General features: G+C 37.6%; 1 protein-coding gene across 1 annotated transcript; it reads left to right on the top strand.

The window, feature by feature from the left end:
* Window positions 1-1435: 1435 nt before the first annotated feature.
* Window positions 1436-4934, top strand: LOC131073205 (LRR receptor-like serine/threonine-protein kinase GSO1). The gene is made up of 2 exons (XM_059216456.1): window positions 1436-4002; window positions 4417-4934. The coding sequence occupies exons 1-2, from the start codon at window positions 1494-1496 to the stop codon at window positions 4425-4427; spliced, it is 2520 nt and encodes an 839-aa protein (XP_059072439.1). The 5' UTR covers window positions 1436-1493; the 3' UTR covers window positions 4428-4934.
* Window positions 4935-19110: the final 14176 nt, after the last annotated feature.

Raw genomic sequence — 19110 nt, 5'->3', positions numbered from 1 at the left:
ATGTTTGTCATCTCTACCCATGAGCTATTATTTTTGTTGATTTTACTTACAAATTTCATATATGGATCCTTCATGATATGATACCTACCATAAATGTAAAAGATTCAATTTTCAATTTGACTAAAGAACTTGATTGAGTGGCTATAATACCAAGAATTTTCCAGGTTGAAGACTTTCACCAAGTTCTTTTAGGTCAGTAAAGCTTTTAGATTGATTGACCTTATGAAAAGGCTTTTGACTAATATTCATTGAATCATTAATTATGTATATGTAAACATGATGCATTATGAAGAAAAAATATCTAGAGTATTCTAACATCTTGATTGTTGATTCAAATGTCAAATTGTCATTTTAAATTAATTTTGTCATTTTAAATTAATTTTATCTTTTTTTCTCAAAAAAAAAAGTTTCTAAAATCAACATCTAATTAATTTAAAATAATTTCACATTTAAAATAACACCCAAAGATATAAAACATTCTAATTCCTCTTTATAACACCCAAAGAAATATAATTGAGATAATTCTATCAATGTCCTATTTTCACATTTACATAATTAATCATTCGATAGCTTTTAATTAGTAACCCAATCATATTTAAATTCAATCAATTTTGTATTATTTTAAATTTAATTTTTTTTTAAATATATTTTTTTAAATTAATTTGAGTCACTAGCATGTTTGTCATTACTGCCCACGAGCTAATGTTTGTGTTTACTTTACTTACAAATTTCATATATGGACCCCTTGAGATGTGATAGTTAGCATAAATGTCAAAGCTTCAATTTTTAATTTGACTAAAGAACTTGATTGAGTGACTATAATACATAGAATTTTCTATGTCAATAGATTTTTGCCAAATTCTTGTAGGTCAGATAAGTTGTTGGATTGATTGATGTTAAGTATCAAAGAGTTTCTAACTAAAAGTCATTGAATCATTAGTTATGTATATGTAAAAATGATGTAAGGTATAAAGAGAAAATATGTAGAGTATTTTAAAATCTTAATTGCTGATTCAAATGATAAAAGAGTTTCTAACTAAAAGTCATTGAATCATTAAATATGTATATGTAAAAATGATGTAAGGTATAAAGAGAAAATATGTAGAGTATTTTAAAATCTTAATTGTTGATACAAATGATAAAAGAGTTTCTAACTAAAAGTTATTGAATCATTAATTATGTATATGTAAAAATGATGCAAGGTATAAAGAGAAAATATGTAGACTATTCTAAAATCTTGGTTGTAATGCAAATATCAAATTATCTTTTATCTTTTAAAATTATGATGGCCTTAACTCAAATGTGATATCTCACCTAAGTTGATGTAATGATATGATAGAGAACTTGTGCCCATCGACAAGAAAGAGAGCTATTATTTTTGTCCACTTCACCTACAAAAATGTGAAGGTAAAGCTTCGTGCTTGTGTGTGTGTTTGTTTGTTAATCCCAGATAGGCGTTGTTCCGTTAATACTGTCATAGTGTGATTGCAGGGATGGCCTGGTTTAGGGTTTACTTGGCTCTCATTTCAGTTGTGGCACTGCCATTTACTATAAAGGCAGAGGCCATCCCAGGGGATGCGAAGTCACTTTTGGCTCTCAAACAGAGCCTGTCTGGCTATTCTCTCGACAACTGGCTAGACGGAGAGCTCTCCAATTTCTGTAATTGGACGGGCGTCACCTGTGACCACTCCAACCAGAGCGTAATCGCTCTCAATCTCCAAAACAAGGCCATCTTTGGCTCATTACCACTTAAATTCCCCACCTTTACCCACCTCACTACACTCAATCTTTCCTCCAATTCTATAACCGGTCCAATTCCATCCTCTGCCTTCGCCTCTTGTTCTGTGCTCGCTTTACTCTCTCTGGACCGAAACAATTTCACTGGCCCACTTCCCTTATCTCTCTCCAACTGTACCGAGCTCAAAATCCTTGACCTCTCTGCTAACGAGCTTACTGGTCCCATACCTTCCAGCCTTTCAAAGTTATCCAAGCTAAATATGCTTAACCTCCGTGAGAACAACTTCACAGGCCCAGTTCCTGATTCTCTGTCAAACTGTACCAATCTGGTAACGCTGGATTTATGTTTTAACTATTTGATCAACGGAACCATACCCAAAAGTCTTGGCCTTCTCACCAGACTACAATTCCTTGGTTTGTACGGTGACCGTCTCAGTGGTCAGATACCCACAGCCGCCATCGCCAATCTGACTCAGCTCCGGTTTTTGGCTATGGGTGCCAACTTTATGAGCGGCCCGATTCCTTCATGGCTCGGCCAAATGCCCTTCCTGGAACGGCTATGGATGGGAGGGAGTCGATACGAAGGGACAATTCCTCCTTCTATCGGGAACATATCATCTCTCATCATTTTAGGCTTGTACTGGAATTCCCTCACGGGTAATATTCCTAAATCATTGGGCCAACTTGCCCGACTGATCCAATTAAGCATATCGGGTAATTATCTGACAGGCTCTCTTCCGGTTGAGCTGGGGAATCTTACAAATCTACAGCTTGCACGTGTATATGGAAATTCATTGAGCGGAAGTATTCCGATCGAGTTTGGTCGCCTGAAATCCTTTCAACAATTTGTGGCGAGGAACAATAATTTCAGCGGAAGGATTCCAGCAGAGTTGTGCAACTGTTCGGCGTTGGGGCTTCTCAGACTGCAGAGCAATCAGCTAAGCGGGGGCATACCTCCACAGCTGAGTCGCCTACGCTTCCTAGCGGAACTACATTTGGAGCAAAATCAATTGTCAGGAACGATTCCGGAATCCCTTTCAAACTGTACCAATCTTCAGGATCTGTCCCTCGGCTACAATCTCCTAAACGGTAACATTCCTCCTGCTATTGCAAGCCTGCGGAATATAGTTCGTTCATTTTCAATGCCCTATAATCTATTCCATGGAATAATTCCGCCAGAAATAGGGGGTATGCAATTTGTTACTGTGATGGACCTGGCCGGCAATCACTTAAGCGGTGAGATCCCGGTGAGCCTTGGAAGCTGCGTGGAGCTGCTGCAACTGAACCTTTCAAACAATCAATTCAGTGGTCAAATTCCGCAAACATTGAGCACACTCATTACTCTTACGAACTTGGATCTCTCTGTCAACAATTTATCTGGTCCCATACCAGGTTATCTTGGCGACATAGAAACCCTTCTCTATCTGAATCTCTCTTATAACCATCTCTCTGGTCCTGTTCCCACAGAGGGTGTCTTCAGAAATCGGTCAGCCATCGCTTTACTTGGGAACTCTGGTCTCTGCAGTTCAGAATTCCCCAAATCCTCCAGTGGTCTCTCAAACCCATCCAAGGTCCTTATTATCGTGGGATCGTCTGCTTTTGGAGCTCTTGTTCTAACAGCCATGCTGTACTTTTATGTTCACAGGAGAAAAAAGGGCAAGGATGAGTACCTAGTACAGAGGGATTTGTTCCTTGAGCGAGAAATAGTCAAGTTAAATCACTGGTATCTGTTCCATGCGACTTCAGAGTTTAGTGATACAAACATAATCGGCTCCGGCAGAATGGCAACAGTATATAGCGGGAAGCTAAATATATACGGCAGGGAACAAGCTGTAGCTGTGAAGAGATTCAAAGATGAAATCGCCGTGAGTGAGAGCCTGATTGCCGAGATTCGAGCACTGGCCATGACTAAACACCGTAACTTAGTTCGCTTGTTGGGGTACTGCTGGGCTTCAAAGACCATGGCTTTGGTTATGGGGATGATGCCGAATCGAAGCTTGGCGGAGCATATTCAAGAAAAGACACTCACCTGGAGCGTATGCTTGAGAATCGCACGTGGAGTGGCTGAGGGATTGAAGTACCTTCATCATGAATGTCCGCAGCCAGTTTTACACTGCGATTTAAAACCGTCTAACATCTTGCTGGACATGGAATTTGAGCCCGGGATTGCCGATTCCGGGATTTCCAGAATCCTCGACTACGATGACATGAGTCGCGGATTTAGCACCTCCAATTTGCAAGGATCCATCGGCTACATACCACCAGGTAAGTGCGTCTTTGGTCTGAGTTCTTTTGATTTTAATTGTGTATGTTTTTTTACCATTTGTAAGGGAGACTCTCTTTTTAAATGATTCAGTGATGAACCATTTAGTGATTTTTAAAAAAATTAATTTTTGATAATGAGTTATTGAATGTGATAAAAAAAAATTTAACAAAAAGTAGATTTTCGCAATCTATTTGATTAATGGTGTATGTTTCTGAATTCGATTGTGTGAGAATTTTTGCATCAATGTTTCGGATTACATTCTGTGATCCATCATCAGGATGATAGAGAGCATAAGGAGAAAAATGAACAATTTTTTTTTACTCTCTTTCCTGATAATGAATCAAAATTTGTTTTTACTCACTTTTCTAATGATGAATCACTAAATATGATCCTATTTCTCAAATTTTGTTTAGAGTATGCATGAAGTGGGAGAATGACAGCGAGAGGAGACGTGTACAGTTATGGAGTTGTGATTTTAGAAATGATATCAAGCCAAAATCCAACGTCGGAGATGTTTAGGGAAGAAAACACACTTCTAGAGTGGGCACTGAGGACATCTGTAGATGCAACGCCATTTCAAGTAATTGCTACTCACTTTGATACGGTTGAAGAGAGTGGGCAACAAATGATTAATATGGTTCAGTTGGGATTGGCTTGCACGTCGCCCAGACCTGAAAATCGACCAACAATGAATGAGGTCATTAAAATTCTAGACAAAATCTCCAACGACAGCACAACATTGAGGCTTCCTTCAATCATTGAGCTCATACAATCAACTAGCTAGCTTCGTTATTTTGTTTTCTTAATCGCATGTGTGTTTCAAGGTGTGTTGTAATCACAATCTCATAAGGCTAGTATTGTAAGTATTAGAGTAGTATTGGTATTGTTAGACTAGTATTCACAATTACAAATTTGATTTTACAAATAGTATAATGAAAAGTAATTTGTTAAATTGAATAAGTTTGAAGGGCTATTATCGTCTACTAGAGGACTTTGATAATGTGGAACATGAATTAACTTTTCAAATATCATAGTAAAGTCCATGACTATGTGGAAATGTATTCTATTTGGATACAATAATGAATATTCACTTGGTAGAAAAATAGTTATAACTATAATTGATGCATCATTAAATTCAAAGTCATGAAGAATTTTAGTGATAACATATTCTCTCCTCTAATTAGTTGCATATGAAGAATGCAAGGAATTGCAAAGAAAAAATATAACATCATGTAACGAAAAATGGATATGTAACAACTATTAATTATACTATCACATGAAACATTTATCAAAACCATAATAAATATCTATATATGGTTTTTGTAAGAAATAATGAGCATATAATAATTGTCTATGAATAAAATTCAATAATAAAAAGATCAAATATATATATATATATATATATATATATATATATATATATATATATATAAATGTGCAATCAAATAAAATAAAGGATATAAGATGCCTTTGAACACTAATACAAAATAATAGGGATAGGTAAAGGTTAATGTGCCAAAGAATCTAAATATTACGTAACCATATCATGTGTCTATGATTATTAGTATTATAGGCTTAATTACATGATACACTAGACATTTTACTAGTTTTGCTTCAATATTATAAAAGTCAAAAACACCTGTAGACACATAAAAATGTCCTCTTAATAATATTAATTTTTCCATTAATCAAGTGGATCCATTATTTATTAAATAACTTATATCTTTATTCCATTATTCATTCTTCATTATTTCATAAATCCATTTAATAACATATTCTATATATTTACTATTATTCATCATTCACTATATCTATTTTAATAATAAATTCTTAAATCTCTATCATATCACAACCTCATTCTATTTATCATGTTTCACCTCCGTCGATTGCATCCACTTAATGCATGTGGGATAAACATTTGCACCAATTTGTTATCCCACATTTATCATGCAGTTTTAGATCCACCCTAAGGACACCTATAAATTCCTTGCTCCCTCTAGTTTTTAAGCCCGGTAATTTAGTTCACTCTTGTATTCTAGTGTACTCTTGCATTCTAGTTTTCTTTTACATTTTGATTATTCTCTCTTCAATCATCTCCATTCTCCATAGCCTCTTGTGCATTGTGTTTCTAAAAGCAATAATCACTCAACACAAGATCTTGGTAGATAGGAGGGAAATGGAGTCAGATTTCCATTGAATGCATGTGTGTGTTAGATAGTTGTTCCAATTGCATGTGTGTTTCTTTGACAAGTACTCAATTGTTGTGATGTTGGAACAAATCTAAATCTCTGATTTAGATCTTCATTTCCTTCATCTACATTTGGCATGCCTGGTGGGACAACCCTTTGTCCTCTTAATTAATCTGGTTTTTACTTGGCAAAACAGTTTTACATTGAATTTGTCAGTTCAGTCTTTTATGCACTTTTGTTGAAGTAAATAAAATGTTTCTTTGAATTACTCTAATATCTAAAAAAAATTGCATTGCTTTGGAGGGAGCAATTGGTCAAATGGATTGTATATTTTGTGTATATTTTGTCTATGTTTCTATATTTTCAAAATTGACATCCTATCATTCAATTAGCATGCCATTTTTTTGCCCCCACATTCTGCATTTGAGGCATTTTCTAAAACATTTCAGTCACAGGCATGTGGTAATAGTCATTTGTGGTTTCTAAGTTGCATGTTCTGCATTTAATGTGCCCTTAACCAAATTATTTTTGTTGCCCAAGGTCTATGTCTTGTGTATGTTGTAATGGTTCATATTCCTTGTCTGTCATAAACATTCAACATTGATTATGGTAAACATTTAGCATTCATTTTTAATTCTTCCTTCTATGCATATATGTTTCTACTTTGCATTTGATGTTCCTTGTTTCATTGTCACATGTTTTGTCCATGCTTACATTTCAATCAAACACATAACGTCCTTGTCTACATTTTCTTTTTGCAATTTGTAAAATAGTTTATATGTTTGTCATGCATGTCCATGTTTTCTTTCTACAATTCATGAAACATTTTTTGTGTCTTGTCTATGTTGCCATATGTTTTGCAAAACAGTAAACGTAGTGGAAATTGATTTTACACCTGTTGATTGCCTTTGTTTTAAACTTTCTAAAGTTGTTTCACAATTGCTAATTACAATGTAAAAAGTTGTTTCAACCAATCCATTTTGCACATATTCTACAATCATTTCTATCCATGATCTTTGGAAGTTGTTTCAATAAGTCTATTTTGTGCATTTTTTGCAGTCATTACCACTATTTTTGAAACCATTTCAACAGATTCCTTTTATGTTTATCATGCAATATTTTGTTTCTAAGGCTTATTTGTTAGTTGGTATTTTATTTTTGAGGTTTATTTTTGTGATGTATGAAAATGGAATCAAGTGGCTAAGACCTAATCCCACTCTCATGCATGCATTAGAATACAAAAGAGCCCAAGGAGATGATTCACTTTGACTTCTTCTTGCAAGAGAGAGTCAAGGAATATATTTAGGGTTTCTATTCCTTTTCTTCTATCACTAGTACATTCGGGTCAAAATTTCGACGGAAAATTGTCAGAATTCTGACGAAATTTCATCGCACTACCGACAAAAAAAGTCGTCGAAAACTTTTTGTCGGAAGTTCCGACTATCCTTGTGGTCATCGCAATTCCGACACCACCTCCAACCTTTCTGATGGCCGCCATGGATGCTCATACCCAGAAAGAATACCGTTGCGATCTCGGCCTATCGTCGAAATTCTGACTCCACAGGGTAAAATTCCGACAGAGGAGTGTCATCAGATGCACAGCATACTTGTCGGAACTCTCCTAGAGGCCGTTACAATGGCCTCCAGGAGAGTTCTGATGAGGATGTTGTGCATTCGACGACACTCCTCTGTCAGAATTAACGGCCTCCAGAAGAGTTCCGAAGAGGATGTTGTGCATCCGACAACACTCCTCTGTCGGAATTTTACCTTATGTAACGGCCTCCAGGAGAGTTCCGACGAGGATGCTGTGCATTTGACGACACTCCTCTATCAGAATTTTACCCTGTGGAGTCGGAATTCTGACGATAGGCTGAGTTCTCAGAAAATATAGAAAAAGATTGACATTGGTATCTCTCTTCTATCTCTCTTCTCTATCCCTCTCTACTATCTCTCTTCTCTCTCCCCTCTCTAGGTCTCTTTCTCCATCCCTCTCTTCTTCTCTCCTTCTCTACCCTCTCCAGGTCATTATCTCTTCCTCTCACCCTCTCTCTCTCTCTCACCTCTATAGGTCTCACCTTCCATTCCTCCATCATTACCCATGTTGTCAAGTTGCAAGATATTTCCCAAAGTACTTGGTTGCTAGGGTTGATTTGCTTTAAGTGTTGGAGTCAGAGTTAGATGAGACCTGCATGATTAAGCTGTATTAAGTGATCAAGTCACCAAGATCTCAATTGTAAACATGACTAAGTTCTAGGGTTTTAGGGTAGCACAGGTCAAGACTGAGGTATGGTGGTCAAGAATTACCTTCCAATGACAAAAGACATCCAAATGATGAAGAATGAAGCCGATGAACTCATAGAAGTTTGGAGGAGATAATTTGACTAAGTTAAAATTTTGTTTAAGTCATGGTCATGATACTAGCTTGCTCATCAAGAGAAATTTGTGTGAATGAACCCTAGAAATGTGCCCATGCTAGAGAAGTAAGAATTCCAATAAAACCTAAGGCAATGCTAGTAAGGGGTCAAAATTAAAGAATTAGGGTACAAAAAACAAAATTTGGCTAAGTCGAGATGTTGCTCAAGGATGACCTAAATCATGGAGTGTAAATCAATCATGAAACATGAGAATGGATAGGTCTTGACCCAAGCAACGTAAGTCCCCCTTGTGATTCCAGAAGATATCACATCACAATCATTGAGTCTATCTGCAATATAAAGTCAAGACCTGACTATTGGAATCTTGGAGTCATCCCATTTGATCACGTAGTTTAGCACTTGGGAGGATTTTGTTCAAGAGAGGATAGAATACTTAGTATTTTATTTTGTGTTGCATAGTGCATAAAAAACACATCAACAAAAACCATTGAAAGGTTTGGTTAAAGCCTTCGAATCACAATCTCTACGAGAAGCTATCAAGAGTGCCTAGAATTTGGAAACTTTAGTATCCAAGAACATAATTCATAAGGCACCACTTTTAGAGCAACCAAAGAAGCCTATCAATGTAATATTTTATTTACCTTGGATATGTTTTATCCTAAGTGTGATATTCCACTATTAAAAAGCTTAATTAGGTAATATTTTTACTTAGGTAGAATAAGATAATGAGTTGCACATTCTCCTTATTTGATTGAGATTCTACTTTTTCCTTGTCACAAATTTGGAAACTTGGATAAGCAATTTCTTTTTTTGGTTTTCTACCTCTTCATGATCCTCATGGGTTTGGAATCTTGGAAGCTATATATTGTAGGTTTTTCCTCGATTAACATATCAAATGAAACTATTGTGAGCTTTCATATCTTAACATACCAAGGGCTTAAGTTTGGGGACGACAGGGGGATGACGAAGGGGGCAGGGTGGGATGCAAATATATATACAACTTAAAAAATTAATTATAAAAGGATGTGTGTAGAATAAGTATAACAACTGTAAATAAAACTTTTCCACACTATGTAAATTTTACAATAAACATTAAAAATATGTCAATGATTGCATTGAAATTTGAACATTAACAATGGTGGTAGAGTTTTGGAACTTTGGGAATAAACTAAGAATAAGTATAAGAATTGCAGATGAAACTTTGGCATACTAAGTGTTTAAACTAGTCAACATAAAAAAAATGGAAACAATTGCATTAACAATAAGAATGGTGGGTAGAAGTTTGGGGTCAATGGGTAGTGCCCCTTGTGGGGGGTTTGGGGCAGAGCCCCCATCAAGGTTAGGGGGCATTGCCAAACCTTTAATACGAATGACATTTTCACAATAATTTCACCATTTTTGTTTAGAATTGGAGTTTCTAATTGGGGGGCATGGGAGACTCATAGGCATCCTCAAGATGGTCAAGAGACTCCTTGGAGTCCCTAGGATGTCCCTAAGTGGTGCGGCAAGGGGATGTTTCCCCTAAGTATTGCATCCTGAAAAAATAGGGATTTTGGAAGGGGGGAAGGGGTCCCTGTGTTTGAATGGTTTCAAAAGATTCTAAGTTTTTTTTTTATCTTGTCATAACAAAATATACTCCTCTTGCATCCTTGGATGATTTGAAAATTGAAAACAATTTGACAAGAAAAAACTAACTTCTAAAGTTTAGACTTAGTTTTCTTTTTTTATCCAAGTCACTACAACATTTCAATGATCAAAGTAGCTTTTTTTTGGTGGTTTCGAAGCATCCAAAAGGATTGAGAAATTCAATATTATCTTTCATTCCACCAAAATTGGAGATCAAGAAGCATGCTCACAAACAAGGATTTGTTTGTAACTTAAGGCAATCGACTAGTTTTTGGGGCATTCTCAGGTCTAAAGAACCTACCATTGTGTCAAAAAGGCCCATAAGACACCATTTTCATCTAAAACTTGTCTCTTTTGGTCATAGAAGCATTTAAGGGAAAAAAAAATCACACAACCAATGATATGCCTATACCATACATATTTGAGTTAAAATAAAAATAAAAAATTGACAAGGTTTGGAGACCATTGAACAATTTGGGAGATTGCTAATACATACACTCAATTTATAAAGTCTCAATTTGATGTACTTAATCTTCGAGAGGCCTATACAAAAGCATTTTGTAATTGCGAACTAAGATAAATTTCCATTTTTGGCAGTTTTCATCATGGATTATGGTATTAAATTCTGACATTCTATTGTCAAGATAAATTCAGATAAATTCCGACATTCTATTGTCAAGATTAATCACATCACCTCAGTAATTGAACTGTAACAATAAGATTGCATACAAAGTGCAAGTTTGCTATGAAACATGTTAAAAGGGTTAAATTGTTTCAATTAATACAAACACTGGAACTATTAAACAACAATAGCTTGTTGGTAATCAAGGTTTTGGACTATACCCACATTTTACACCTTTTTCATACAGTTACAAAGAACATAGAAAACATGTACGTGGAACTACAGATTCCAACATATGTAAAAATACAACAATCTAAATAAGAATGGGAAGCATATGGAGAATGGTTAAGACATGCATAAATAAAAGGAAAACAAAAATCTCTCAATGTGTATCACAAACAAATCAAGGAAAAAAGCTTTTAGGCAGGGGACTGATATGATCATAAAAAATTCAAAACTTCCAAAGTATAGAGCATTTGAGATTTTACAGAGAATGCGCTAATTCAGCTTTATTCATGATGAGGCATATTCACAACTTTTGCAGTCGCACCATGGTGTTGTTCGTGTTGGCTCTGTTGGACCCTGCAATTAAGATTCAATATACGTACATTATTCAATAAGATTAACTGTGCAACATAATGAAATATTGAAAAGTGTGTTATCTTATTGAGCTTCACTTTGTTTCGAGAATAGTTTAATATTCTCTTCTTAACAGGGCCAACCACGTGAAGGTGGAAGCTCATTTGGCCCCTCACCCCCCCCCCCCCCCCCCAACATCACTCTAAATTCCCCATTAACATCTAACATTCATTCATTCTTTCATCCATTATTAAAATATAACATTCATTCATTAACACATAAAATTCATTAACTTTCGTTAAAACGCAACATTCATCAATAATCATCAACACATATCATTCATGAACATTCATTAGCACATAATTACATTCATTAACACATAAAAATCAGTCATTATCAAATAAGGTAGATTACAATCATTTCTTTCTTTGTTTTTTCTTTGAAGCTATGAAAAGACTAAGTGGAACATCGGTTTCTTCATCATTTCCCCCATCTTCAAATGTTCTGCCCTCTTCTCGTGCTCTTGATGTATGCCTAGTCCTATACAAAGGATGAGGATGTTGAACCAAAGGGGGGTCCTCTGCAATAACAAAGAATTGGGTTAAATTCAAAACATTTTTTCATTACTGTTACAAGTATTTCATTAATTTAAAGAACACAACCGTTACACTCTTTACCTGATGGGGCCACATCATCTTCCACATCATTTTGTCTAGCCTCAACCTCGACATGCTGAACACCCTCTAGATCCTCTGGAGTTGAAATATGAAACGTTACATTAATCAATACACCAACTGCAATTAAATTTGTTTAAAGGAATAACAGTGGTCCTCTTTACCTGATTGGGGAACATCACGTTCCTGATGTTGTCTACCCGGATCATGCTCCACTTGGTCACCACCGACTACATGCTCTAAAATATTAACAATAAAGGTTACATTAATTACTACACTAATTTTCAATTTAAGATGTTTAATTGTATTAATAATTACATAAAAAAATTTGAATAGCAAATGAATACCTCCACTACTAGGATGCACATCCGGACCTTCATGTACAGGTTCTATTCCACGATTATCATGTTGCATTCCAATGTCACGCGCAGTGTTATCATTTCTTGCTTATTTAAAAAAAATATAGTCACTTTATGTTGAAACTTAACATCAAATAGATTATTGGTTAAGTATTCAATTTGAAATAATTTCCATTTAGCTTATTTACCATTGTGACAGATGCATTAGAATCTCGTGTTTGCCCTCTCAATTCTCATAACCGTTCAGCCACGGCTATATAGCCTTACTGGTAGCCAATTCTCTTGTCATCTTCCATGGGCACTCTATTGAATTCAGAGCCCTGCATTTTTGCTTAGTATTGTGAACTTTGCTTGTATTGTTTGATCAAAAAAAAATTGTTTATAATTTATAAATATTTTGATGTGATACTTAATTTACTGATTCTTACAATTCGTGCGGCAAGTTTCATATAACCACCAGAGCCGAGTTTGTGTTGCCCATGCTTTTCTTGTCTTGCCTTGGTTGCCTTTGACGTGTCACTCAATCTATGAAAAGATTGAAATATGTTAGATTATATAAATATAATGAATAATTAGTACATATTCACATTCTTAATAGTATTGCATACCTTCTTCTAGCGTCTAGTGGTGTATTTCCTTTTTTCCTTTTAATTCTCTCCTTTGCATCCAAAATTAGGTCCTTCCACTCCCTCTCTGGAATCATTGGGGGACGCTCATACTTTACGTTCTTCTCTAAATGTGTCCTATATTGGTCCCTCACATACTTTAGATATGTGCCCGCTTTTTCCAGGAGCTTAGTCTTGTCGAATGTGTCATTTCCAAACAACCCTACCATACAGTTTGTGAGTTCATCTTTTAACTTTTTTTCTTGGTCATTCCACCTTTAAAGCAAAAACAAACCTGTTAGATTTAGAAAGAAACTGAAGCTACCTTTGATATAGTTCAAGAAATGGATAAAAGGAAAACTATTCTAGCAATGATATGAAATCAAAATAGTGGATAAGGGTTAGTTCACGTATGATGTTCCACCTTTTACATATGGTGGGCCCAAATATCTGCAATGTAATATCATTAAGATTTTTATAAAAAATATCATTTCCTGCAAAAAAAACATGGGATCATTAGTCCAAAATGAGTGATCAATAAGTAAATTACAATTAGACTATATATAATAATAATTTTAAAGTACCTGGAACCTTCTGTATCTTCAAGGGAATCAATTCTTCGTCGCTCACCACCAATGTGACCTGCAACGTTCTCGTACTAGCAATACGGGAAGATCCAGGAAATGATGGTATGTTATCACCAGTACTCACATCTGGCGCATCCTCATGTGCATCTCCTGCCACAGTAAATGAATCCACTATGAAATGCCTCCAAGAAAGAACACTTCAAGGGTAATAAACACATAACGAAAGAGAGAGAAAAAGAGGGATCTACCATCAGTGGGCGGGTCAACACGAGCTGGTGCAACAGACGATTTCTGCATGCTACGTGTTGTCGACATTGCAGTCGGCAATAGAGTTGGGGTCGACCTCAAACCCATGTCAGCACCTGAAGAGTAATACATTAAATATGTAAAACATTAAAAGAGAAAGTTCACAAGTCCAAAGGAGTGGTTTTAATATATAGAACATGGTCATCACCTGAACTACCCGCAATACCCTGATCATCGTCACCAGGATGATGAGGCCCTATAAATTTCTGTAAAAACAACACATACATATTTTAGTTAATGACATAAAAGAGAAAAAAATATAAACCATTATTGAGCTTTTGTTATGATTAAAGCTTTCATTACTACTTACTTGCAAGTTTTCCATTGTCCGCAACAATAGTTGCACCCTCTTTGTTATCTCATCAGTCTGAGGGCTTATGGCTTCCAAATCAACAATCTCTTCCCTAATTTTTCTAATATTCTTTTGTACAAATTGTATAGGGTTTGCGCTAAGTGCAATGTCATCAGCGCATAACACTGTCGAGCGCCCCACATCCCTATGGAGGTGCTGAGGTACTGCAGGTTCCTTTCCCTTATCCCGAACATCCATTTGTGACAAGAATATAATTAACACTATCAAAATTACTTCGAAACACTCAAGAAAAGATCATAATGTAACAATTTGCTTCTATCTAATTTGTACAATTACAATGAGGCTTACCTGCTCCGTAGAAGTGTCGGGACCTACACCCCTATCTGTGCTATGTGGTGGATCCATGTGGCCCTGTGACAAAGAAAAAATATAAAAACGTTAGCAAAATGAAACCAATAGACTTAGCAAAAAAACTTAATAATACAATGGTTTATTGGATTCATTAATTGGAAGTTGGCTTAAATGGTATATATATAGTACGTACCACCCCCATGATAGTAACTTTGTTTGTATCTATATGATTCAAATTGTAATCGATTAGCAGCTCTTCCCCTACACTTATTGATTTTATCGCACATACAAACACACAATTTCCCTCACGTGCCTCAAATATGCCATTGGGTTGCTTATTAATTGACCCAGGTCGTGTACTATTTATAAAACCTGCAATATTCCCTGTTGCTTTTGGCCTTCCATCAATGTATACAGCCACTCATTTACTTTGATCATTATCTTTTTGTTGTATATAACTGGCTGGCAGTGCATACCTATGCATACTTTTTTATATCGAACAATCTGCATCCAATCATTATAATTGTAACAAGGTCCAACAAACTCCATCAATTCAGCAACTTTGTTGTAACAGACCTTTATGTTGTCCATGGAAAATAGGCCCAAACCATGTAACGATGAAGGTGCTATGCGATATATCCTCTCATTAACACAAAAATCAGTGTTTATTGGAGGAAGTTCCTTGGGTACACATTGTTTCAGTAGATGTTTGTACCTCAAGGGCACCTCAATGTCGCCTTTGGTCTCATCATCATAAGAACATGACCCCCCTTGAGCAAGAAAAAATTCCATGCGTTTATTGAATTTTCTTCTAATCTTTTGACCTCTAGTTGATCTCCCTATTTGAGATCTACTACATGTCTCACTTTCCTCTTCTATTCCTGCATTTCCCTCACTCGAGGAAGACACATCTGGCAAATACCTATTTGGTGATACCTGTGCACCATCAAATGAGAGAGTTAGTTGGTAATGAGAGAGATATTTTGCAAATGAGGGTAATATTGATGAAGAAGTCGGCCATAAAGTTGATGTTGAGATTAAAATTTGAGTAAGCCCAACTGGGGCCTCAAGTGTTGATAACTGTATTAGATTTGTTGCTAATGTTGAGGTTTGAAAAACTAAGGAAGTTTGTTTTTCTTGTAATTTTTAAAAAATATATTATTTCTATAAGGTGTATTGACTTATACCTGTCGATCCATGAGACTGTGCAGGATCCTCGTCAAAGGGGTTCAGGTTCCTGCACCAACAATTGAGCATCATAAGCATTACATTTGTAATTTGATAAACAATAAATACTGCAGTATCAAAAGCATCATAAGCATCACATATGTATCATCATATATGTAATTGAGCATCATAAGAATCACATATGTATCATCATAAACATGTAATCCATCACATACGTATCATAAATCATCATCCATCACATAGCTAATAAGTAGTCCACATTCCATAAATAAACACAAAGTTCAAAAAATGTCACATGTATCATCATAAGCATGTAATCCATCACATATGTATTTTAAATCACCATCTATCACATAGCTAGAGGTGCATCATGAATTAATTAATGGCATTAGAATTCAAAACATATGAATTATTTATGTAACCATATAAGTCAAATCAATTTCTATCAAGATATTGTTGGCAGCAATATTGTACACAGAAATAAAACTAGTTAATTAAGTTGTAATCGTGTTGGTTAGTTGGCAACCAAGGGGTGGCAGTTGCGGTGCGACGGTTAGCGCTCGCACCCCCTCAGCATCTTTATATACTTCAGCATGTAACTTTTAAAGAGAACAATTATGAATGGAATAACATCTGATATCTATGGCATTATTATTCTGCATTACATGTTTTATCTGTGTGCTTTAAGTTATTCACCCGAGAGGGTAAACATTTGGCATCGTTGCCTAGGCGTACTCGAGAATGGAAGACGCAGATGGCACACGGACACGATGGGCCTACTCGTCGGTGAGATGAACCCAGAGACCGACGACGCGCACATGGAACAAGAGGCGAAGGGGAAATTGAACCCTGTAATAATCCCGACACAATGTTGATATAAATTATGGTCGAAAGGGAAAAATAAAAAATAAAAGAATTGTGTACATGGTGTGTGCTTGCTATGTACAGAGGTGATTTATGCCAAATATATTAAATAAAGACAGAAATAAGAAAGCAGAAACAGACGAGTGGGAGGCCGCCCAGAGGGCCTTGATTATGGAGCAGCAAGTAGAATGGAGACGAAGGCTGAGGCAACTTGCTGAAGGATGACCTGCCGAAGGGTGGCCCGAAGGGAACCACAGAGGTGTCATGGAGGGTGTAGAAGCCGAGGGAAGTTTCTACGTGTCGCTAGAACACCGTAGGGCGCGGAGCCACGAAAAGTTTCTGGCAGAAACAAGGTTAAAGAGAGATCTAGTCGAAGAGACTCGGGATCAGTCTCGGGATCAGTTTAGAAACTTATCCCTTACACCACGGAGTGAAGATCACCAATGGGAACTAGGAGTGGGCGCGGGTGGGAGCAAAGGGGAGGGCAACCGTATGGGTGTAGGTGCCACACACGAGAGGCAAAACATCGTACCTCCAGTCGCCCACGTAGGACACACCAACGGCGCCACCGGAGGAAGCAGCGCAGGGTCACAGACACGGGCACAGCCGCCCCCAAAAAGACGACCTGGGATGGCAAGTAAACAAAAATTGTCAAAGTTCATAGGGGACGACAAGGAAGACCCCTTATGGCACTGCCGTACATGTGAAACCATTTGGTCCGCCAACAAAGTGACAAACCAGGATGACTGGGTACAGCAATTCCCAGCCACGTTACGTGGAGTTGCCATAGATTGGTACTCCGATGTGGACAAGCAAAAAGTGGCCACGTGGGCCAATCTACAGAATGAATTCATGGAGGAGTTTCGGTTTCTCCATGATGACAATGAAATTGTAATGGAGATATACAGTACCAAACAAGGTACCAAGGAGACAGTACGGGCATGCAGCAGGAGGCTGAAGGAATTGCTGGGAAAAATGGAGAGTCAACCAACAGATGGGTTGAAAAAGCGATGGTTCATGGAGGGACTAAAGCATTCCCTCTGAAGGAAGATGAAAATCGTTCCACCTACATCATATGACGACACATACAATAGAGAGATGGATCTCGAGAGCGAGACCAAAACATCGAAGAAAAAGAAAAAGAAGGATAGCTCGTCCGAGGAGGATGACTCGTCACAGGAAAGTAGCAGCGACAGTGAGGCTGGCAAATGGGTGCAAATGCTCCAGAAAGACATGGAGCGAATGAGGAGGGAATTCCAAATAATGCAAAGCACCGGTCGAACCGAAGGGGACATATGGTGCACTGAGTGCAAAGAGGAAGGGCACACAAAGGGTACTTGCCCGAAGAAGGCATTCTGGAAGATTTGCCAAGTGATGGGACTCTCCATCAAGGAATGCCCATACAACATGAAAACCCGAAGTACGCAAATGAGCCAAGTGTTGTTAACGGAGCAGGCCACAACAGCCGCACCAGCGGGTATGGCCTAGCAAACCAGCACAACGGCATCATCTGGAGGTTACCGAGACAACAGACGCGGCGGTAGAAGGAATAGCAACAATAACAATAACGAAAGCCGTATCTAGTATGACGCCAAGGGTCGGCCAATTATCCAATGTAGGGCTTGTAATCAGTGGGGGCACTTCGCTCGTGATTGCACGAAGGAAGCCACCCCTCAGCACCTCTGCTGATGGTGTGGGCCAGGCGACCATGAGGACACAAATTGCCCACAGGCAGGGGTTAATCTCCTCAACATTGAGAAGACTAGTGAGAAAGAAGTACTAGCAATCACCCGTGCCCAAATGAAAAAGGCCACTTATCCAGACCCCCATACGGAGAAGGAGAGATTACGGGAGGCAAAGGCCAATATTGAACGTGAGATGATGGTCAAACGACGGGACAACGAGGTGGCAAGTACATCATCCCATACGGAAGTAGAAAATAACATCATTGGGCAAGTACTATAGATGGAAGTACCTATAAGGGTAAAGGACCTTCTAGAAACAATGCCACAGTTAAGAACCACCATTTTTAGTTCCATACAAACCACTGCGCAGGAACCTTTGCATGCCACACAGGCGGAAGTTTTGGTCAGCCCCTCGACTGACCCAATGTTGTTAGCCTTGAATAGTGGTCAACATCCTGCTGTAGTAGAGATGGGAATTCTTGGGGCTATCCTCAAAGACACCATCGTGGACGGAGGTTCGGGGGTGAATGTACTGCCAGAGGATATGTGGAAGAAGCTGGGGAAGCCAAAACTATGGCCACCCACGTTCAACTTGGTAGGTGCATACCAACACGGCATCAAGCCACTCGGCACCCTGATGGCCCAACCGGTCACCATCGGCACGCAACCTTTCATACTAGATTTTGTGGTAATCCCACTCAAGAAGAAGGGGTACGACGCCATCTTAGGCAGAGGGTGGCTGGTTACAGCAAAGGTGAACCATGACTAGAAAAAGAACACCCTT

Source organism: Cryptomeria japonica, chromosome 2, assembly GCF_030272615.1.
Source record: "Cryptomeria japonica chromosome 2, Sugi_1.0, whole genome shotgun sequence".
Classification (NCBI taxonomy): Eukaryota; Viridiplantae; Streptophyta; class Pinopsida; order Cupressales; family Cupressaceae; genus Cryptomeria; species Cryptomeria japonica.
The sequence above is the reverse complement of the archived record's forward strand: the minus strand, read 5'-3'. Positions and strand labels throughout refer to the sequence as shown.

Bases quoted from the DNA above. Each gene is read 5' to 3' on its own strand.
- LOC131073205 (XM_059216456.1), top strand. From the start codon at position 1,494: ATGGCCTGGTTTAGGGTTTACTTGGCTCTCATTTCAGTTGTGGCACTG.